Source organism: Pinus tabuliformis, chromosome 1_2, assembly GCF_031772625.1.
Source record: "Pinus tabuliformis cultivar Carrire ecotype Pingquan chromosome 1_2, CPIR1, whole genome shotgun sequence".
NCBI classification, from domain to species: Eukaryota; Viridiplantae; Streptophyta; class Pinopsida; order Pinales; family Pinaceae; genus Pinus; species Pinus tabuliformis.
In genome coordinates this window covers 760,324,977-760,349,667 of record NC_142298.1, presented here as the reverse complement: position 1 = coordinate 760,349,667, position 24,691 = coordinate 760,324,977, and the positions used below count along the sequence as shown (strand labels likewise).

The following is a 24,691-nucleotide window of genomic DNA, read 5'->3' as shown; positions in this document are numbered from 1 at the left end:
TTTGGGACATACATAACTTGAAAATAAAGCCTTCATTGGGCACCTATCCAATAGGAAACCAACAAATGCATACATATCTAATATTTTTAAATTAATTTTTTATTTAATTTATCAATGGGGGAAATTTGTAAGTAGAACATACAATCATTGCTGCCTCCAAGATCACATAGTGCTGCTGCCTAGAAAAAAAACCCCCTGGCCTGTTATGATAGCACACAAACCATACTGAGGAAGGTTACCTGTGATTCCAACCAATGTTGTGAAAATCGCGATCGGGATTAAATTGGCGCGGGGAACGAATCGGAAAAAATTGGAAAAATCTGGAAAAAATCGTTTGGTACAAAAATATTCATTTTTTTTTTCAAATTTTTAATATCTAAACCATCTACAACATAAAATAAATACATTGACACATAAATATGATAAAAAAACTAATATATAAGATGTTTAATATCATTTCTAGCGCTAAAATCACACATAACATTGAATCATGTCCTGAATAGTAAGTCCTGTCTCCTGAGTCCCAACTCAGCTTCAAAATATCAACAAAAAATATGATAATGTATCTCATCATGTCATAATGTCATATACAATAAAATAAAAGTCTAATCCTATTGATTTCCTCTGCCCCTCTTGCGAGAAAATGCCACAGCTTTCCCTTTCCCTCTAGATGTAGATGCTGGTGCCCGTGCTGGTGGAAATGGCAGTGGAGTCTGATGTGCTCTAGAAGCTGAAGAACTAGAAGTAGGAGCTATAGGAGGTAGACCACGTCCTCTACTGGTGGCAGTGGTAGCCCGGGTAGGCGGTGTCACCTCCTCCTCCTGTTCCTCCTCCTCCTCCACTTGCTCCTCCTCCTGCTCCTCCTCCACCCCCCCTCCACTACTTCCTGCACTAACCAATCATCAGTAGAATCCATGAGAGGCCTCTTGGCCTTAACCCTTCATGCAACAGTGGTTTCAATCCCATCCAATGAGATGGCATCCACATCAGGTGTCCTCTCAAGTTGCCTCACCCACAATCGAAGATTGTAGTAGACGTAGACCATGTCATTAAGTCGCTGGGACTCCAACCTGTACAAAGATCATGAAATAGTAATTAATAATTATAAAAAAAAATATTGTTTAATGAATTCAAAAATTTATTTGGAAATTTGCAATATTTTAAATGTTTAAGTGTTAACCTGTTGCACTTCTTGTTGTGTATTTTTCAAATACACTCCAGTTGCGCTCACATCCTGAGGAGCTGCATGTTTGGCTGAGGATGCGAATGGCAAGCTTTTGCAGAAGGGGTACCTTACCACCATACATTTTCCACCATGCATCTACAACAAAATTACAAATAAAATTTTAAATAAACATAAGAAAAAAATGTAATTTGAAGAGACAATGAAATTTGAAACAAAGTTACAAACTAAAAAATACCTGGCATTTTAATCGTCCTATCAGTGACATCCATCTCAAAGCCAAATGTGCCACCTGCCATCTTATATGTCTCAATTTGTTTAGAGATCTCTATATGTTGTTCTGGAGATCGCACCATCTTCTGGACACAGGATAAGAATCCATCCATGATCTCAGCATCAAAATCAAACCCACATGCATAAGAAAATGCAGGGTTCAGGAAAAGCCCTAGCAGCATGAATGGGACGATGGAGTGTGTTGTTCCATCGCTCATCAATCACTCCCCATAGAAGTTGTTTCTGAAACCCATCATCTCCCTTATCATCATAGTAGGCCCGAATGGATTCTTTGGCCCTATCCATGGCTTCATACAAATAGCCCATTGCAGGCTTCTCACCATCAACCAACCGAAGAACCTTTACCAAAGGTTCAGTAACGGTGCACACCTCCTGCACTCCCGCCCAGAAGTCTTCCTGGTATGAAACTAGTCTGCATACAACCTCTCCTTCTGGTTTGCGGCTCATTGACAAAGCACGCCACTCCTCTGAAAGAAACATTCTCTTCACATCCCACATAGAATTCAAGAGGGATTGAAGAGATATGAAACTCGTGGCAAACCGTGTAATGGCGGGGCGCACCAACTCTTTGTTGTTGGTGAATCTTCTCATCAAGCTAAGCACAGATGTATGATTATATATAAATTTTGTAATGCTTTTTGATGAGTCAACAATATCTTTGACAAAGGGAATTTTCCCTATGTCCTCTAACATCAAATCAATACAATGGGCAGCACAAGGTGTCCAAAATAAAGTAGGATGCCTCTCCATAAGCATTCTACCAGCAGCAACATAATTTGCAGCATTGTCCGTTATGACTTGGACAACATGTTGTTCACCCACCTCCAAAATAAACACATTCAGCAAATCACATAAAGTTCTTGCATCTTTGATTTGTGCAGATGCATCAATAGATTTGATAAACATAGTCCCCTTGGGACAACTAACCAAGAAGTTTATAAGGGTTCTCCCCTTTTGGTCAGTCCAACCATCTGACATAACAGTGTATCCTGTTTGTGCCCATGATGCCCTAAAATCTTCCAATCTTTGGGTGCAGTCACGCTTTTCATTTTGAAGAATCCGGCCTCTGAAATCATGATAAGAAGTGATTTTGTACCCTGGGCCAACACTGGCAATAGCATCAACAGTAGGTTGGAAAAATGGATTATTCCTTACAACGTTGAAAGGAATATCACTCCAGAGGAGAAATTTTGCCATCAACCTGTCAGCTTGTTCTTTATCAGTTCTTTTTAGCATTGAACCGATAGATAGATGTGAACTAGGTGTGGTTCGAGGAACAAAAAATGATGATGCAGCTACTGGATTAACTGATGCTGCAGTAGAACGAGTGCCACTTGGCCCACTTCCTTCAACTGACCTTTTTAGTTGCCTTTTGAGTTCTTCTTTGGCCTCTCTAGTCTGCTTTAATTCTTCCAATGCTCTCATGGCTTTTTGGATAAGTTCAGCATTTGTATTTATACAGGGCCCCACATCATGTCCAGGGATTTGTGCAAGGTGAAACTTCAACCTGTACACCCCCCCGTACGTCTACTTTCCACACAACTTGCAACTCAAGTTTTGTCTATCATTCGGAGCACGAGGTACAACATATTCCCAGAAAGGATCCAATTTCCTTGGCATGTTTGTTTTTGAACTTTGAAGTTGCAAACTTGAAGTCTTGAATGGTGTTTTGGTGCAGTTGTGAACCTATGGGAAAATAACTTAATAAGGGTTAGGATTACAATTTAGCATTTACAAAATTACAAGTTACAAATTTGCAAACTACAATTTAGTATTTAAATATTTAATTTTTACATTGATGATTGAATGAAAATTCAAGTTACCCATAACCCAACCTAAAACAACCATTCCAAAGTTCAAAGTTTCAAACACAAATTACCCAACCATTCCAAACCCAAGTTACCCAACCAAATGGCAAAAACAATGAAAAATTAAAAAACATAAACAATGTTTAAAAAAAATGAAAACAAAAAAAAAATGGTTCCCATAGTCATACCGAGTTACCCAACCCAAACTAATGAAGAAATACAAAAAATTCTTTAAAAACAATGAAAACAAAAGAAAAATGGTGCCCATACCAAGTTTCCCAACCAAAAACAATGAAAAACATACAAAAACAATGTTTTTAAACAATGAAAACTAAAAAAAATTAATCCTCATACCGTTTCTATGCAGAAATCGGTGGTCTCCTCTTGATTTTCTCCTCTAAGCACTTAGATTCGGCTGAAAACCCTCTTCAGCTTGTCTCCAACAGCTCCTCCTCCCTCCGCGCGTGCCACTGTCCAAATGAGCAAATGAAAAACCAAAAAAAAGTTTATATCGTGCTGTCCCGACCCCCGCGATTTTTCGAATTTTTCGGAAAAAATCGCAAAAAAATTCGAAAAAATCGGCAAAAAATAAAAATCGCGATTTTCACAACACTGGTTCCAACCGAGGCTGGTGGCATTAGCACCATGAATCCCAACCACTTAGGCTACTTCTGATTGGCTGTATGAGATCTGAGTTAAAATATGTCAATTCTTTATTTTCTTAACCCTAAACCTTGTTTGGAACATGTATAATTTGAAAATAAAGCCCAACAATCATTTTTTCCACCATGGAGATGAAAAATGCAGCAACATTGTTTGTCATTTGGTGAGTGGTGAAAACCACTTTCAAATTGGAGCTTGGGGCGCTTATTTGGAGTTGCAAGAACTGCTTTTTAAGTTTTTTCTGTTCTGGCTCCTTCTTGCCATTGACAGTATGCAGTGGACACCATTTTCTTTCTGTTTCCATCCCTTTTTTGCCGTGTAGGCGTCATCGTCTTGCTGTGGATGGTGATTGTATGCAGTGGGTATCTACGTTTTGGTATGTGGGCACCTTTGCTGCCATGGGCTTCAATTTTTAGTTTTGGGCAGTTTTCTGTTGTAGGTACCATATTCTCGCAACCTACAATGATTTTATGTAACACACACCATTGTCTTGTTGTTGGCATTCATTTCAAGCTTCATTATATATAATCTAACCGAAGAAATAAGCTTACATAATTTCACCCACTTCCCCAGATTCCTAGATGGAGGTTGGTATTAACCAGCAGCTCGAATGAGCAGATGGTAACCTCAGAGGACTTGAATGGGAATGGATCCTGTGATCTCATATCAGACTGCAACTTTGGCAGATGTCAAACCAACCAAGCTAACATTTGCGCGCGCACACAAAAACAGCTGCTCTTGGCATGCTCTATTTTTCAGGGTTTGTACTCGGTAGTTCCTGTACTAAAGATGCCCTCCATACCTGAGATTCATTGCAAGTTTGATATGTTTGCGTGTGTGTTTTGATGCACCCATGAGCTTGGTCAACTGAGATTCATTGCACCCTTAAGTGTAAAATATTGATGTATATACCCACACTTGGCATAGCCTATTTTGGAGGATTGTACCAGGTACCCCATCTCTAGAAATGTCTAGTACCCGGGTACTAGAAATGTTCCCATAGCAGAGGCTCCATGCAACTTTGATGTGTATGTGTGTGTTTTGATGCACCCATGAACCTGGGGTACTAGAAATTTCTAGTACCCTGGGTACTGGAATGTCCCCATACAAGAGACTCCATGCAACTTTGATGTGCGTGTTTGTGTTTTGATGCACCCGTGAACCTGGGCAACTCATGTAATGCATAAGTACCAAGTGTAAAATATTGATGTGTTTTAGTTGTAGCACATGCAGACATGTGCATGAAAGTTACCAGACTTGGAGTCAGGAAGAACTCGGTGAGGCAGAAGAGAAGAGTTTAATTTGGATCTGGAAAAACTCAGCAAAAGCTCGGGAGAAACTTAACAAGGACACAAATAGTAAGGAACACAATACACAACTATAAAGAGGTACACAAGCACAAAATACTGGATTGGGAAAAACTCAGGAATGCAATTGGGGAGGATAGTTTGACTCGTGAGTCTAACTATTTTCCAGCCCAATCCAAGTTGAACTCACGAGTTGGTGAGTTTGACTCGTGATTCCTGTGAAAATGATGTGCACACTAAGAGAGCAAGTCAAGTCATGTATTTGTACGATCAACTCTTAGAACAATTAAACAGTTTCTGAAGGATTGAATTCAGGTGAAAAAAAGTTTGTGGAAGTTCACCGTCTCTCCTTCAAATGCAGAGCTATAAATGATGTGTATAAATCCCAAGAACAGCAATCTGTTCAGGAGTTCTGGTCTTTGACAAGGTCATATTAAATCTTGATTCATGTGAAGCCTATTGGGCATAACATTCTAAAATTTTTGAATTGGAAAACTGAAAGTTAATAGTAATTGCTAATGGTATTTTGGAGTTGAATTGAAAAAAGTGTGGTATTTAATGACCTAAAACAACTGGTTGTTATGGTTGCTTAGAGATATTGCTCAACGTGCTATGTTAAGTTGTAATGTGGCTTGCCCATGTCAATTCATTTATTTGGTATGGTGATCTATCAGAACAATAAGCAGTTCCTGAAAAATTTGAACTCGGGATAAAAATGTCTGTGGAAGTGGATAAGCACTTTCTCCTTCAAATTCAGCGCTATAAGCGACTTGTATATATTGCAAGAATGGCAAGCCGTCCAAGCAGAACTCTTGTTCAATTTCTAAGGATTTGGTGTTTATCAGTCCTTTAAAAATTAAGTCTAACATTTGATCAATGGTAATGCTCTCCAATCTAAGTAGAATTTCTTCCAAAATTTTCTGTAATTTGATGTTTTATTTTCCCATGATGTGCACCATGGTTGTATCCCCAAGATTTAGAATAGTCAATGATGGTGTTTTATTAAGGCACTCCTTGTATTAAGGTCATGGGTTTGAAACCCCGTGGGTACAAATAAGCCAGCCATTCAAGGGTTGGCTGGTCCAGGCTGGGTGCAATCCCCAGGGGATTTTGATGGCTTAGATAACCTTGGGTCGTGGTTTCCCAGTCAAAGGCTAGTCACAGAGAAATTAGCAAACCAAAAAATATCATGGTTATAATCTCTCTCTCTCTCTCTCTTGATATATATATATATGTGTGTGTGTGTGTGTGTAGATATCTTTGTATAAATATATAATAGTATATCGAACATACACACTGCCATAAAGAAAAAGGCATCCATACTCGTGCACTTCTACTTCTGTTGAACTGCAGTTAAATATATTGACCATATGGTTATATATTAACCATGTTGACTTTAACTATAGCTGAAAGGTGATCGTGATTGATTGAAACTTATTGCTGTTAAAAGTTGTATACAATCTTTGATAGAAAAAGATCATGATGAACTGCAATTAAATTTCACAGACAAATTAAATCTAACACATTATTTTGGCATCCAGGTTGATAAATCGACTATCTTATGCCACAGTAATTACTTTCCAAACTTAGCAAGATCTGTGTCTGATGTCTGAACATTGTATGGGAATTCTCATGCTGACAAGGGTTGGCCTTCTTTTCCTCAGGTTTTTGAATGTTTCTCATGAGGAACATGCATGCACTTTTGGGCATGACCATATGGTTATATATTAACCATGTTGACTTTAACTATAGCTGAAAGGTGATCGTGATTGATTGAAACTTATTGCTGTTAAAAGTTGTATACAATCTTTGATAGAAAAAGATCATGATGAACTGCAATTAAATTTCACAGACAAATTAAATCTAACACATTATTTTGGCATCCAGGTTGATAAATCGACTATCTTATGCCATAGTAATTACTTTCCAGACTTAGCAAGATCTGTGTCTGATGTCTGAACACTGTAGAATGCGTTTGTAAGAATTTTACCTAGAAAATATATTACAGGAAGAATATGACCTTTGTTATCTTAATGGGAATTCTCATGCTGACAAGGGTTGGCCTTCTTTTCCTCAGGTTTTTAAATGTTTCTCATGAGGAACATGCATGCACTTTTGGGCATGAATTTCTGCCTTTCTCTCTTCTTGAACTTGCAAATCTTCTTTGATGGCATCAACCTCACCTAATCCCTGTCAAAATTGTTAGAGGCCAGCTGAAAAAGAGTGGAACATAACTCTCTTTACGTTCCTGAAAAAATACTGCATGAACGTTATAACAAAATGCATAAGAACTTTAACGTGACTACATCAATATACATACCTTAGGGAGGTTCATAACAGGGAACTATTTAGAGTTCAACTGTTTGCCTCTTGAATAAATGATCTTAATCTTGATCATAGGAATTTAGATAAATGTTTCATATAAATGATGTGAACTAATAACTGGGTTTTGGAAGATGGACGACCCTAGGGCAATGCTATTTCTTCTTAAAGAATGTGCAGCTCATATCAGACCTTGATTGAAGCAAGGCTTTGTAAGCTTTAACTTAAATTTTGTTCATAATAATAATAGTAATAGTTAAGTTATTAACTCGGTTTAAATGAATAAGTGGGATCTTAAAGACACTTTGACAACTAAGGGTTTATTCGTGTGGCTTCCTAAATGTATAATTCAACTTATTCTGGCAAGTCGTGACATGGTTTGTGCAACATCAAACTTAGTCTGTATGGTACACCTCTTAGAACAACAAAAAGATCCTGAAAGATAGAATTCAGGTGAAAAGAAATTTAGGGATCTGCACGAGAACAAGTCTTTTCTCATTGAAAACCAGATCTATGAGTAGAATGAATCCAAATACAATGCATCCAAGCAGAATTATTGACCAATTTCTGGGGATTGGCTACTTATTTGAGTCCTCCTTGTTTGAAAATGCAGTCTAAAATTATAGAATATTCTGCAACATAAGCAGAACAGTTTCAACTATTTTTGGTAATTTGGTGGTTTCCTTTCTTGAGTATTATGTGTTGGTATAGGCACATATTCCTATATGTATGCCTGTGTGCATGTTAAAATATATAAAGAGAAAAGATATATACACCTTGTTACAAAGAATTTTGAAAATGGTATGGGTATATGTACTTGTATATATCCCTGCTCTTGATCACTGTTAATTTCGGTTAAAAATTTACCATACATTACTGTGGTTAGAAATAGACTACAAGTGAACATAGTTAAGTTCCATTCTTATCTATTTCAAATTCAAACTATGATTGTGGAGTGCCAGCAGATAATTCATAGGTGTGAGAAAGGATTGAATGAATGGAAGCAAGCAGTAAATGCTAAATCTGCAGTAAAGAGAAAGAAAAGCAACCCCAGCTAGAGAGAAAAATAACCCAAGAGCAGCATGAGATAAAGCAAAATAACCCAATCACAAGAGAGGGCAGCATTGTAGTTCTACCTCAGACATTTAATAGGCTTGGAAACACTCCTAACGCTATATCAAGCCACGTTCATAAGGAGACTTGGAGACTGCATCTTGTTTGAAGTCTCGAATAAGAAAGTACTAGGGTTTGTGTCATGCATGACTTAATGAAGAAACCCTTAGCAGTTGATGTCGAGTATGAGGATGACTGTCCACCTTAGGAGAAGATGAAAGAATCCAAGTTTGATGAGATTGCAGATGAACTTTGTTTATTTTTGCAAGGAAGCAAGGATCAAGAGGGAGTTGACAATTCCATACAACTCTTAGTAGTTTAACCAAAAGGTACATCGTGAAGGCTGCCAAGGCAATAATTCTAGCAACATGAGGGATAACAAAGCAAAGTTTGTAACAAGAGGGTTCTCCTTGTAAGAGGGAACAATTACAACAGGACTTACAACTTCAACAAAATGACTTGCTTGCGTGATAGAGGGAGCAATAGTGGCAAGAGGATTTGCTTCCATGTTAGAGGGAGTTTGGCTTCAGAGATTGAAGTTAAGGATTCTGGCTAGGTCATAAAGGACTTTGACTAGAAAAATGAATGGTCCATGATAATGGCAGGGGTAGAGATTGAAATGAAGGATTTTGGCTAGGTCATAAAGGACTTTGACCAGAAAGATGAATGGTAAGGGCATTTATAGAAACATTCACCTTTGCTGCCAGGAGGACTTGGCTAGGTCGATCAGAATTGAATGTGCTAGGGAAATTATAAGATTGGACATATCTTCTCCTTAGAAGACAAAAGGATTTGGTTACGTTGACTAAAGGAGATAGATGCAATTCACCTTTAGATCTAGAAGGACTTGGCTATGTCATAAGGGACTTCGACTAGAAAAGTGAATGGTCCAAAGGCAAATTTTGTTCGAAGAAGCTAGAAAAGTTTGGATGCCTAGGCCAGGTCATGACCAAAGGAGATTAATACATTGCCTAAGGAGCCATAAAGGATTTTGGCCAACCTTGGATAGATGAGAAGTTATATTGGCCACTCCAAGATGGAGTTATTTTATAGACACACATCAACTTGACAAGCTCATGAACTTTTCTTAAGGATAACTTTTAGTAAGGGAAATTTGTTGCAGAGAATACCTCCCTAGTAGTGTTAGGAAGTATTCCTGTATGCTAAAAGGCCTCCCAAGTCAACTAAAGAAAATTGTACAAAATGAAAATGAAAATTATTATTTGGGCTTCATGTAGGTCCCAAAATTCAAGTCGGCCTCATAAGTGAAGGGGTGTGACTTTTGGTCAAAAGTTAGTCCATCTAACTAATATAAATACGACATGACCTCCTCCACCTTGAACAATTTAGACACAACATTTCTTTTATTCTGTTGCTCACACATGCAAATTCAAGGAGGATGAATTGGATTGTTTGATCAATTATAGAAGCTATTGTTTGACCTCAGTTTGATTGAATTTGATCTGCTTCACTTCGATTGAGAATTAGGCTATTGTTTGATCGAGATTTTGACTAAGATTGATTGCTGAAAGGATACTATTTTGACCGCAGGAAATTCATACTTTGGCCGTAGGAAATTCAGAATTTGATTGCAGTTGATCACAAACCCTTTGATCGCAGGTCCAAGCTTGATCTCAAGCTAAATTTCAGATTGTTGACTAGCATTGACTCTTGGTATATTTGGAGGCTTACTAGCTTGGACCAGCTAGTATTTGACCAAGTTTGACTGGTATGTTTTGTTGAAGAATCTAGGTCATGTAGTTAAGATAGGATTCTTCTAGGAATGATAACAATTTGTGAAGCACTTTTACTTATTCTTGTTAGATTGATCTTTTTCTTATTATTAGTGTATGTTATTTTACTTCATCAAACTGATATCAAAATACAAAAGACAAGAATGCAAGATGTTGGCTCTCTGCTAGGGCAAAACCTTCTCTCTTAGAGAGGAAAACCCCCCTTCAAATTTCTTTTATTGAAGCTTCTATTGATAAATGCGAAACCCTAGACCCTTGACAAGAATATCCTCCAAGCACAAGTCAAGTCTTTGTCCTTCTTCTGACACTTTGCCCTTCTTCCTCCAACACTTCATCCTTATTCTGACAATTGATAGCAGTCATTGTTATGCTTCTTAAAAGATATCCTCTTCGATCCTTGGTAGATTCTTTCACATATGAAGAGTACTTTATCCCTCCTTCAACCGAGCTCTTTCTTGAGATATAGTTGTAGGTATGATATGACAACAATGTATAAGTGTTTCTTCGCACGTGTGAGGGGATTCCTTCAAAAATCTTATGTGTAAGTCCTCTTTCCTTCTTGGCTTGAGTGAGAGGCCTTCTAGGCCTACTTTTCTAGCCCAAACAATGAGATAAGTATGACTATGGTGGAGGGCTTCTATGACAGCAGAGAGACCCTCTTTTGCTTCGCACGTGTGACTGCAGTTGACCTTAGAACAGTCCTTAAGGTTCGATGTTCTTCCTTCCTTCTTCGCTGCACTAGAGGCTCCTTTCTTCGTCCCTTTCTCACCCTTCACTTGTCCCTTTACTTCACTGATTTCAGAGGTAGATTGTGTTGTCATTGAAGGAGTGGACAACCTATTATTTCTAGAGGTCTGTCCCTGCTTTAGGCCGACTTGAGGCCGACTTGTCATATATAATTCAGATAGCCTCTTTTAGTGATGTCATTGCATGGAGGAGACTTGTGAGTTTGCTTGGAGGTATTCTTTTGACTCTAATACAAGTATATACATGGTTTGACATGCCCTTAAGGGTCGTCTTCATTTCTTTTGACTCTTTGACTTTTCTATAGCAATTTAACATGTGCTAGACCTATTCAATGAGCAAGAAAATCATTGATTTAAATAACAAAAATAATATTTCCTTTCTTTTATAAATACAAATATCAAAATTACGTTTATGAAGACCGAACCTACTTACATTTTCTTCAACACTCCCTCTTAACTAGGGAGGTATTCATAAATCATTACAAGGTGTTTAGCTATTTTTCAGCCTTGAAGAATTCACATAAGAGAAATTGGATTGGCAATCCATCTGTTATAGCATCATAGTAACCAACATTGTTTTATAGCAAGGCCTTTACTAACAACTCTACCTCTCATAAGATCATAGCACAATGTTGGCGAGACCTATGATTTACAGACACCTTTATCATTGTCTCTCAAGGTACATAACCCACTCGGGTGTTCACTAAGTATGACCTTGTAGGACTATTCTTGTCTTGGGTTCCCAACCCTCAAAGAATATCGGTCCTCTTGCCTACTCTTATCTTGGATGCCCTACACATCCTCAAAGAGCATTAGATGCCAGATGATTACCCAATCGTCCATTCTTTCTTCCAAAGTGAAGACACGCATGTTGTGTCTATCTCTTCCTTGTAATTGGGGAAGGTATGCCCAATTTTCCTCTGACAAGGAACTTGCTCAAGCTCCTTTGTAATTAGGAACTTGTTGGAACTCCCTCTTAGCTAGGGGATTTTTCCATTCATCAACAACTTCTTCTCCATGGGTCCTTCAACTATTGGATCTCCTCCTTCCTTTTGATATCATGAAGTTTTGTTGAGCTTCTTTTTTTGTAGGGCATCGACCATCGATAAAATTCCTTCCTAGTTTGTCATTTCATTTCTTCCTTTGTGGAAAGTTGTCTTCTTGAGATATGTCAAGATCTTTCGTCATCTGGCTACTCCTTTGTCATTTGACTATATTTTAGAATGTGTATCATATGGATGCTTAATCATGCCTGTCTTTTCTAATACTTCGATTTAGTAGCCCTTCTTGAATTCATCATGATATTACAAAGTGCTTCTCTTCTTGATATGTAGTCTTCCTTGATGAATAGTAGATGGTAGACCTTCTTGTCCTCGATGTATTTGAGACTTCTTGGCTTGATGCTTCAACCTTGTAGATGTTCTTGAGATGTCCTTCCTTGATGTGTCACCTTAGCTCCGATACCATGTCAAAGAATCTAGGGCATTGTAGTTAAGATAGGAGTCTTCTAGCAATGTTAACAATTTGTGAAGCTCTTTTACTTTTTCTTGTTAGCTTTATCTTCTTCTTATTATTAGTTTATGTTCTTTTACTTCATCAAACTGCTATCAAAATACAAAAGACAAGAACACAAGATGTTGGTTCTCTGTGAGGTTAAAACCTCTCTCTCGTAGAGAGGAAAACCCTTCTTCAAATTTCTCTTATTGAAGCTTCTATTGATAAATGCCAAACCCCGGACCCTTGAGAACAATATCCTCCAAGCACAAGTCAAGTTATTCGTCCTTCCTCCGACACTTCGTCCTCTTTCCTCCGACACTTCGTCCTTCTTCCGACAATTGATAGTAGTCCTTGTAATGCTTCTTAAGAGATTCCTATTTGATTCGTGGTAGATTCCTTCACATATGAAGAGTACTTTATCCCTCCTTCAACTGAGCTCATTCTTGAGATATAGTTGTAGGTCTAATATGACAACAATGTATCACTGTTTCTTCGCATGTGTGAGGGGATTCCTTCAAAAATCTTATGTGTAAGTCCTCTTTCCTTCTTTTTGAGTGAGCTTCTTCTTCGCTTGAGTGAGAGGCCTTATAGGCCTACTTTTCTAGCCCAAACAATGAGATAAGTATGACTGTGGTGGAGGGCTGTTATGACAACAGAGAGACCCTCTTTTCCTTCGCACGTGTGACTGCAGTTGACCTTAGAACAATCCTCTAAGGCTCAATGTTCTTCCTTCCTTCTTCGCTACACTAGGGGATCATTTCTTCGTCCCTTTCTCACCCTTAACTTGTCCCTTTACTTCGTTGATTTCAGAGGTAGATTGCATTGTCATTGGAGGAGTGGACAACCTCTTATATATAGAGGTATGTCCCTTCTTTAGGCCGATTTGTAGAGATGAAGCCGATTTGTGATATGTAATTTAGATAGCTTCTTTTAGCGATGTCGTTGCATGGAAGAGACTTGTGACTTTCCTTGGAGGTATTCTTTTGACTCTAATACAAGTATATACATGGTGTAACATGCCCTTAAGGGTCTTCATCATTTCTTTTGACTCTGACTTTCCTATAGCACTTTAACATGTGCTATACCTATTCAATGAGCAAGAAACTCATTGATATAACTAACAAAAATAATATTTCTTTTCTTTGATAAATATAAATATCAAAATTACATTTATGAAGGCCGAACCTAGTTACACTTTCTTCAACATGATTTACTTGGATTTTGGTAGAGATTCCTAGAATATTTTGAGTTGTAAATATTACTGAAGAATAAATTTCTCCTAAGAAGAAAATTTTGTTGGGTTTTTTCGAAGGTTGGGTTTTCAAAGGGTAAATTTGTTGTCTCTTTGTTGCTTGGGTGTCTTTTTATGATTTGTTAGAAACATTGAGAGTGGGGGATTCAATATTTCGTGATAATTCAACTTTTACCCAATTTTCACTCTTCTTTACAATGTTAATTGAAGTATTGATTAACTAGTAGTGCATTATGACCATAAATCTAATCATAAGTGGATAACACATGTAAATCATGAGCAATATATAATCATAAATGCATTTTAACCATAAGAGCACAACACATCAACAAGTCAACATACACATCATCACTTAGTGACATTGAATATTAGGTTGAAACCCGACTGGGAAAAACCACCACTGCTGTTGTCCTTGTCTTCTTATTAATATTTAGAAAATCTTCTTTTACATCTTACATTGGCCACAATCAATGTGTAGGCCACCACCTCCAATTGTTTCTGTAGCTACCAGTGGAAGGAAGCCACCACTCCTTGATTGAATACTTTGGCCACCAATGGAAGGACGCTACCACTCCCTCTCACTAAAGGTTCCAACCCTCAGACTTTTGTGAACCTTATTTTAGAGTATTTCACACTGGGTCCACCTGCAACAAATTCAAATCTTGTAGGACGTGTTTCACTAATTTTCAGACTAGAACCACACAAACATTCTCGCCCGATACATCAATACATTTGCAATACATCTCTGTCACAAATTCAACCAATAATGTACATAACAATCTCTCTCTCTCACAAGCTCAATCACAACACAAAACCAAACCCTCTCAACATCATACATTACACAACATAACTCTACAACAACATATCAACAACTCTCTTTACAACACCACCAAATAAACTAGAACAATAACATGCATATAAATGCTCTCGCTTAGCCACGACACTTTAAAAGACTCGGCCATAGAGATATGAATCAATACAAAACACAAGATTGAGCTCACAAATTCAACCAACAAAATCTCTGTCTCTCACACTGAACTCTGCACCACTCAAGTTACACAAAATCAACTAATATAAACCCTTACCTGTGATTAACTGGTGCAAGCTACTTTTGACTCCAATCGCTCTACATTTTTGTCGTTTGATATTCAAAACATACTATAGGAAGGTATCCTCTATTCTAGCTCTGATCCATCCCGCTTCTCTCGAGCTATCCATTGATTTCTATTTCTATGGCACAAAGTATGTAAGCTCTATTTTTTAACTTGTTGCCAACACCATAATCTGATCTCGTTCTGTCTATCTCTCGGGCTATGCACATCAACAATTACTCATCTCATCATTACACTGTATCCCACAATGCACACACAACACCATTGTATCATCATGTTTGGAAATTGATCTCTCCCATAACCCCAAACTACAGGACATATTGCCCCATACACATTGATCAAATCAAAACTTGGTATATGGAATCCTTGACTCAATAAAATTTACTCCATATGCAGAAGATATAAGCTTCTTGTTGCTTTGTCATTTGCACTAGTAAAATGAAATACACTTGACACAATACTAGATTAACATGTAGGCACATTCAACTATGGTGCCCAACACCACAACGATTCACCCAATCACACCTATAAGACAATGCACGCTAGATGAGACAAACTTGCTATATAATTAGATTGCCACCAATTTGTCGAGTACTTGGGCTAGAACAATTCAAAGAAACTTGAAGAAAATGGGTGTTGGTGCAGTTGGCAGAATGTCCGAACTCCAAAAATGCGCACCCCTACTGCTTGATCACACACTATACTTATAGTCTTTGGAGGATTGATTAGATCATGTCGGTTCATGGTTATCATGGGCAAGAGCCAATGGTAATATTTGATGGTATTTCAAGATAACCTCAGAATGCATTTAAATAACCAAATTCAAACTGGATGGTATAATAGAAAAATATAAAAATATCTAGCCATTGTGGCCCATACTTCAATAAATGGACCAAAGCAATGTGCAAGTTCTTGGACCATTTTCATATATTATCATTACACAATGTGCAACCCCTTGGAGCATTTCCATTTATTATCAATGTATTTATACTTTCTTGGACCGGTTCAAGTAACAATTATGTTTATATTTTCAACAACAAACCCTGGCTTTAATAATAATTGTGTTTATACCATGAAGGATTGAGTCAAGACATCGAATCAATGGAGAGGTTAACAATGAGCTAACAAATATTAAACTTATTCCATACAACGATTTAAAATGATCAAATCAACAATATTTTGCCAGCCACATCATTACATGAGACAACCCTGCAACGTTGCGACAACAACAATGCGCCCTTAGCCATAAGCAACAATCATCATCATCATCAAGAGTTGACATCAATGCCGACTTGTCACTATGCCAACATGATCCTATTTTATCATTGCATTATTGTTGAGATTGTTTTTGTATAATTGCTTAATGATACATGTGATTTAAGCTACCCTGATAAAACAATCATTGGAAAGTAATTATCAGAATCGAAGATTGGTTTCAACTCTAGGAAACCTTTGAAGAATAGATGATCCAAAACCCTAGTTTCATATTCATAATTGAGTGATGCTATTGGCGAAAAATCCTCTTATTAGTTAGTGAAGTGAGCCCTTGAAACAACAGATTAAAACTTTGGGAAATCATTAAAGGGGATTATTCGAAAACCCTGGTATTCAACCCTTAGGTAATGCTTCTAGCCAAAATTCTTTGGATCACAGAATGAATAGAGTAAATGAGATAATATGAAACCATGATTCTATGGTCACAAAATATTAGTGATGCCACTAGCCGAAATACTGTTTGATTGCTTGCTAGAAAATCTGTAGTGAAAGGTGATTTGAAACCTTGATTCCATAGTCACAAAATCAATGGTGCCACTAGTGAAATAGAGCTATTGAAATTTTGTTGTAAAAAGATGCTTTGAAACCCTAGTTCCACAGTGACAAAATCAATGATGCTATCATACAAATAGCCTGAGATCAATTGTATAATTAAGGGAGCTTCACATCTACGTTGACACTGGTGGAGATTCATGAGAGAGGATCGAATGGAACCAACTAGAAAAACCTAGTTGTTTGATAAAGAGAATGAAAAAAATACTAGGCCACTCAAAGGCACAAACCTAGAGAGAAATTAATCAAAGTGCAACGTACTAGAGAGAAATAATCCAATCACAAGAGCACACCACTCTAGGTAACTATAAGCCAAATCACTTTTGTAAATAATGAATGAATGAATGATAACAAGATACATGAAATTACAAATGGGAGTTGTGTATACACACAACTCAAGAGTGGGGCATTTTTCCTAAGAAGGGTTATGGGTCAACTTCGACTATGTCAACATTAACCAAACCTAGCAATGCAATAAGTGAATGTTGACTATGTTGTCCTTAGCCAATCCTAGAAACATAGACAATAATGATTACAAAATGATGTTTGTGTTGGTTGAAAATGAAGCCTACTCCATTCTCAAGATGTAAATTGAGCAATATATTGTGGCAATTATTTTCCATGGGTTTGTATGACTATATACGTGTGTTTGAGTATTATTTTCCATGGGTTTGTATGACTATATATGTGTTTGAGTATAATCTTACTGTTGTTTTTCCAGGGCACAACTAGAACAATATTTTTTTTCAATAGGTAACTACTTTTAATGATTAGTTTCGACAATATTTGTCCATTATTTATAGCATCATCAAACAATTACATAAAAGAAAATTACAACTACCAAACATGAAGTGAGCAGTAAAATCCACAGAGACAATAAACAAAAGATACAAAAATTAGGCTTGAGGCTAGGGGAAAACCCAAAGGGGGAAATCCCAAAACTGCTTTCCTTATGAGAGAGAATTCAATGTCCACCAAAATATCCAAAAACAAAATGATAATCATGATAATTGACCTAAACAATATCAAGAAACTAGCATCTGACATGGGTGCCTTCTAGGGGCCTAACCGACTTGACTTTTAGTGGAGCCGTCTTGTCATCTTTTAGGAGGCATAAATATAATTTTAAATTTCCAATTTTGTCATAATGGAAATATCGACCATGACTACCATATTTTTCAACACTCCTTAGTCAAGGAGGTACTTTTCATTCTCTCTCTCAAGATCAATCTCTCCGACTAATCTATAGGTCTCCTGGCCCACAACCTAAGCGAGAGATCATCAGTGTTAACACAAGGAAAGTTGATAGCTTCAAACCAAACAACATTGTTCACGAGGCCATAACACATTCCAATCTCTCACAGAGATGATCAATATCCTCTCAGGAGAGATGAAAATAGTATGCCATCAATCTCCTTTCAGGGATAGATGAAAACAATATACCATCAATCTCCTTTCATGAGAGATGAAAATAGTACAGCATCAATCTTCTTTTAGGGAGAGATGAAGACAATACACCATAATTATCCTCTTAGGAGAGATGAAAATAATATACCATCAATCTCCTCTTAGGGGAGATGAAAATAGTACACCTTCAATCTCCTCTCAGGGAGAGATGAAATTTGTACCTCATAACTGTAAGCCTCAGAACCAAATTTCTCGACCACATAGGTCTTATAGTAACCTAATGATGCTATCAAACCAATGCTCCCTCTCAAAGGATCCTTAGCCACTCAAGGCTTCTTACATAATCATCAACCAACTCAAACGCAAAAAGTAGCCATGGTGGATTTTAGCACTTGTTTCAGTAACATCATCCAACTTTAACTAGAGCATTGTATGTAAGAAAACATCAACAACCTATTAGTGCTCTTTCTTAGCTTAACGAGCCAAATCAACACATTAGCAACGAAGTCTTGCAACTTCTTAAACGAGTATCCAAAGGAATACACGATATTTATCTTTTAAGATCAATACAAGTCCCTCTTGGTATTCAGTGCTTTTGGAATCCAACCTGCAAATCAACCTCAACATCAAGATGTTAGATCTTTCTTGAGTTCTTTTATTTTATCAATCCACAGGCACATGACATTCATTTCTAACCCTTATTGATTTGAAAGGGTTCCAAACCCTAATGACCTTTTAGGATTAGACAAGGGCTAGTTTGAATTTGATATCAACATCCTTGCATCCTAGGGATTCACAAAACCTAGGGATTTTCATGAGCAAACACTTACTAGGGTTTTGCAGATCCAAGTTATTCCAAGAAAGTAATCATTAAAAATCACAATATGATCTTTTAGGTATACAACATTTCGGTAGGGCATTCACACCAATATGTCTTGCTATTCAGGTCTAGGGAACTCTATACAAGTAGATGTATACATGTCTCTTTTCATATCGTAGATCCATCATTATATGTCACAGTGTTTTCACATGATTAATGTCAGTGGTCAATTCTATCTGGCAGAGGTAGAGCTTATCTTTTGACATTGCTTTAGCAATTCATTTCTCCATTCAAAATTTGTGCTTATAATCCAATATTCATATCTTTCCATGACTTCTCTTTCAAGAGCTTCTTCTACAATTGCAACATTTATGGCAAGAGATCTTTCCATTCGATCAATTATGGTGGGAGATTTGTAATCAACACCTTTGATTAGGATTACAATGATGAGACAAATATAAGGGACTCACTCCTCAATATCCTAGATAGAGCTAGGAACACAGTTCATATCATCATCATAAGCATAAAGTCAACTTCCTTTTATCTTTCATACTTATATATATGGCAAAAATTACGAGAATTACAAAGAGAGTTCATCTCTTTTGTCATGTCTTGAACATAGATCTCTATCGGGGAAATAGATCAATCTAGGAGTGAAAAAGACTTGGTTACTATCATGATTCTAGGCTTATACATCACACAATACCTTTTCAAACTTAGCACTTGTAAGAGGTGTACTATATTACAACACTATCAAAAGAGCAAGATCACTGGCATTATTATCATGGTTACTGTCATATAAAGGTATTTGCCATCCTAATTCACTGTCTTACCCAAAGGTTATGGTTACTTGAGGTCACATACGAGCCACAATAAAATACCATAGGTGATTTACGCGAGCCACAAAGAAATCACAAAATGCGAGCTATACCACAGATCTATAGGACATTAGACCGAGCCATAAATCACAAGTATAGTCCACAGATATATAATGCTCACTATAGAGACGAACCACGCATTTGGATAGAGTATGAGCCACTGTGAACCATAGAGATAGAATTATGAAGCCACATAAACAATGTAAAACAATGCCACTATGTAAGGAGAGCCACAATGTGAACCTCAGAGTGAGCCACACAAGTTAATATGAGTCCCATGGTAGGAGATCCGAGCCTGTGTGATGTATCTATGTTATAGAAAGTGAACCATATTGTAATATGGATGCCATAATGTGAGCCACACTGTAGTGCAAATCAATGAGCCACATATATGTTCGAATTACAGAGGCGCAAAGACATCCAAATTTTTGGAGCCACAAATCCTCAAACATAAATGTGAGCCTCAGAAAAGCAAGTTATTGAGTCAAGTGTGCGCTGTCATAGATGCGAGCTAACCCGAGTGTGAATGCGAGCCACTGGAGGTCACAAAGATTGAACCACAACAAGAAAAGCGAGCCATTATTTGTGGGCCATCACAAAGAAATTTGAACCACTGTAATAACTTGCATCATACCTTAGAAATCATCATAAAAGATTATTGGATTCTCTTCACTGCTCAATGAACTTGTGCTCTGATACCATGTTTTTCTGTTTTTCTAGGGCACAACTAGAACAATATTTTCTTCAACAAGTAACTACTTCTAATGATTATTTTTGACAATATTTATACATTATTCATAACATCATCAAGTAGTTACACAAAAGAAAATTACAACTATCAAACATTAAATGAGCAGTAAAATCCACAAAGAGATAATAAACAAGAGACAAAATTAGGCCTGAGGCTAGGGAAAAACCCACAAGGGGGAAAACCCAAAAATGCTTTCCTTGAGAGAGAATCCAATGTCCATCAAATATCTAGAAACATAATGATAATCAAGAAACAAGCCTCCACATTTTTTACAAATTTGATCCCCCTCTTTTCTCTTCCAGCTTGCAGAAAACAGATATATTGATCCAAAATGAATTTTCACAAATGAGGAGCAATTGGCGCATGCGCGCGCACACACACACAGTGATTAGAAGGGGTCGAATGGGTGCATCTAAGAGGCCCAACTGACTTGACTTTTAATGGAGTCAACTTGTCATCTTTTAGGATGCATAAAAATAATTTTAAATTTCCATTTTCGTCATAATGAAAATATCGACCATGGCTACCATATTTTTCAACACTTACTATGTACACTAAGATGATTTGAACAAAATCCGTCACTTGAGGATACTACTAGAAAACATATATCAAATAAGTATATTACAAGGAAAGATGGTTTGACTTACAATAACAGTGAATTGGATAATTGATTTATGGAAGTGAAGCAAATCAACAAATGAGATTTGAAAGGTGGACAAGAGGAAGGGTGTTGTTTTCTTTTAAAGCGAATGCAAACCTCAAAGCATAATTGAGGTCAAACTAACCGAGCTCTCTAGGCATCTAAATTTTATGAAATAGATCTTACAATAGTAGAATAGTTGGATCTCAAGGACATTTGACTATTGTGCTTTGTTATTGTGGGCCTTGTTCCCTCAAAATCTAGTAGGTCTTGTTAGATGCCTCACAAGACAAAAGTAGGGCGAAAACACAAGAAGGTGGATGCCATTGCCACCTTAGCATTCCACCTCTTTCTCATTAGTGAAATTTCACCACATGGGAGACTTCCCAGACTCTGCCACGTAAATGGTATTCTAGGTCAAAGGATCTAATGTGACATTGTTGTTGGAAATAGTGAGAGGGGGGTGAATCAATATTTCTCTTCAAATAGTTATTTTGATAACGATATAGAGCATTAATTGTTATTAGTATCAAATAAACATAAAGCAATCATCAACACCATTCAGCAATGCACAACAATAAAGGCAATACGCCAGAGATTTTTTGGTGGAAAACCTATTGGGAAAAAAAGCACCGAACGCTTCTTAATATTTGTCTTGAAGATCCAACTTTCAAGAGTTTCAACTCCAACTGAAGGAGTCTCCAACCACCTTGGTTTATAGGCCCCAACCACCTTGGTTTATAGGCCCCAACCTGAGGGATGCTCCAACACTTTGTGTACAAGCTTTCATTGGAAGGACATTCCAACGCCCTACTCGTCTCCAACTTGTCCTAGCACACCTTGCCGCCTTGAAGTGTTCTCAGGCTCTAACTTGAAAGGGACTCCACCATGGCGGACCACGTTTCACAGTTTTAAGACTGAATCCACATGTCTACAATACAAGATCATCAACAACAATGCCAATTCTTCTTTGCCCAAATGATCAAACCTTAGGTCAAAATATAAAGGCAATATGCCAGAGATTTTTTGGTGGAAACCCTATTGGGAGAAAAATCACCAAACGTTTCTTAATATTTGTCTTGAAGATGCAACTTTCAAGAGTTTCAACTCCAACTAAAGGAGGCACCAACCACCTTGGTTTATAGGCCCCAACTTGAAGGATGCTCCAACACTTTGTGTACAAAGGACATTCCAACGCCCTACCTGGCTCCAACTTGTCCCAGCACACCCTGCCGCCTTGAAGTGTTCTCGGGCTCTAACTTGAAAGGGACTCCACCATGGCAGACCACGTTTCACAGTGTGAAGACTGAATCCACATGTCTACGATACAAGATCGTCAACAACAATGCCAATTCTTCTTTGCCCAAATGATCAAACCCTAGGTCAACATATGCATGCTTCGTGACATTTTTTCTGCTGAAATATGAACGAACATTAAATCCAAGCTTACTTGTTGTCAATCATCAAACCATGTCATAAACCCTAGCTCATCAGTGCAACATAACACTGGCCAAAACAATGCGAAAATACAAAGGCAACACTACCACCATATTCCAACGTTCTGTCAATCAACGAAAGCTCTCTGAAGCTCAGGAAATTAACATTTTAGTACCTCAATAGTCAACTAGACAAGCTAGCAATATCAATTCGGTTCTCTGCAACTTGAACAATACAACATGAAATGAAACCTTTATCAACATCGATACAAGACACTCGTGTCATCAAGGCCTTAATGGCAACAATAGCTCTGTTCAGTTTTCTGCCAAACTGCTATCGTCATTGGTAACTTTGCCCATCAATATCATAGGCATTAGTTACAAGGATATACAAAACAACAATGATATGTTATGCTCATGTGAGTTCTGCTGTCAATTGAATCATTGGTATCTATGGATAATGAGGTTGATTAGTGACTATTGCACAGACCCTTGTAAGCATGTATCTCACCGATATGTACAAATTGTTTAATGCCATAGTTAATGTCTTCAGAAATTGGTGTTAACAAGATGCTGATGTATATTGTGGATGCACAATCCTTTCCCTGAATAGTCTTGAAGATGTGTGCTGCAAGACACCACGGCATCAGAGAATACTTTTGCAACACATATTGTTGCCTTCAAAGTTTTCCTTTATGACACCCAAGGATTGAATACAATATAACAATTTAGATTAGGTACGTAACTTAGTCCGTGGCGCAGTAGAATGTCGCAGAAATCGTGTCCAAGGAATTAGCCCGTGGCGCAGTAGAATGTCGCAGATATCGTGTCCAAGGTACTGCCACGTGGTGCAGTAGAATGGCGCAAAAGGAACTGCCACGTGGTGCAGTAGAATGGCGCAAATGTCGTGTTCAGAGAACTGCCAAGTGGTGCAGTAAGAATGGTCCAGATGTCGTGTCAATGCACTGCCAAGTGCCAGAGTACAATGGCCTAGATGTCGTGGTTAGGTGCCTGCAAGTGGTGCAGACCTGGCTGCCAAGTGGCTCAGATCCAATCGCCCAGATCTGGTTAGTGAAGACCAGCTAGGTGGCACAGATCCAATCGCCCAGATCTGGTTAGTGAAGACCAGCTAGGTGGCACAGATCGAATGGTCCAGTCTGCACAGAAACCCCTCGGATATCGCTGTAATGTTATTAACTCATTGCTTGTGAAGGTGGAATGCGACCTGCGTATCTGATAAATAACTTCACGGTCGATAACTTATCGTCTGATAACCAATATCTATAACCTATCGTCTGATAACCTATATATGATAACGTATCAACTATACCCTATCGTCTGATAACCTATATCTGATAACTTTTCAACTGAGGACTTATCGTTTGATAACCTATATCTGATAGGTTATCAACTGATAACTTATTCACTGATAACCTATCTATGATAACTTATCAACTGGTAACCTATCGTCTGAGAACCTATATCTGATAACTTATCAACTGATAACCTATCGTCTGATAACCTATATCTGATAACTTATCAACTGATAATCTATCGTCTGATAACCTATATCTGATAACTTATCATCTGATAACCTATATCTGATATCTTATCATCTGATAACCTATCGTCTGATAACCTATATCTGATATCTTATCATCTGATAACTTATCGTCTGATAACCACTTGATAATTTATCGTATGATAACTTCTCGTCTGATAACCTATCTCTGATAACTTCTCGTCTGATAACCTATCGTCTGATAATTTATCATCTGATAACTTCTTGTCTCAGAACCTATCCTCTGATAATTTGTCGTCTGATAAGGTATCATCTGATAACTTATTGTCTGATAACCTATCGTCTGATAACATAATCTC

At 37.6% G+C, this 24,691-nt stretch overlaps 1 protein-coding gene across 7 annotated transcripts in view; it reads left to right on the top strand.

Annotated features, from left to right (window-relative positions):
* The window catches only part of LOC149208027 (uncharacterized), a 77,710-nt gene that overhangs the window by 48,319 nt on the left and 4,700 nt on the right, over window positions 1-24,691 (top strand). The window contains exon 2 of one of the 7 annotated variants that reach the window (XM_089395915.1): window positions 10,242-10,354. The exons of 4 other annotated variants lie outside the window; for them this stretch is intronic. In XM_089395915.1, coding sequence (XP_089252041.1) covers window positions 10,242-10,289 — 48 coding nt within the window. In that variant the 3' untranslated portion in view covers window positions 10,290-10,354. Of the gene's footprint in view, window positions 1-5,181; window positions 5,793-6,796; window positions 6,969-10,241; window positions 10,355-24,691 lie in introns of those variants that run through there. 2 more of the 7 variants (XM_089395914.1, XM_089395918.1) reach the window with 2 other exon arrangements.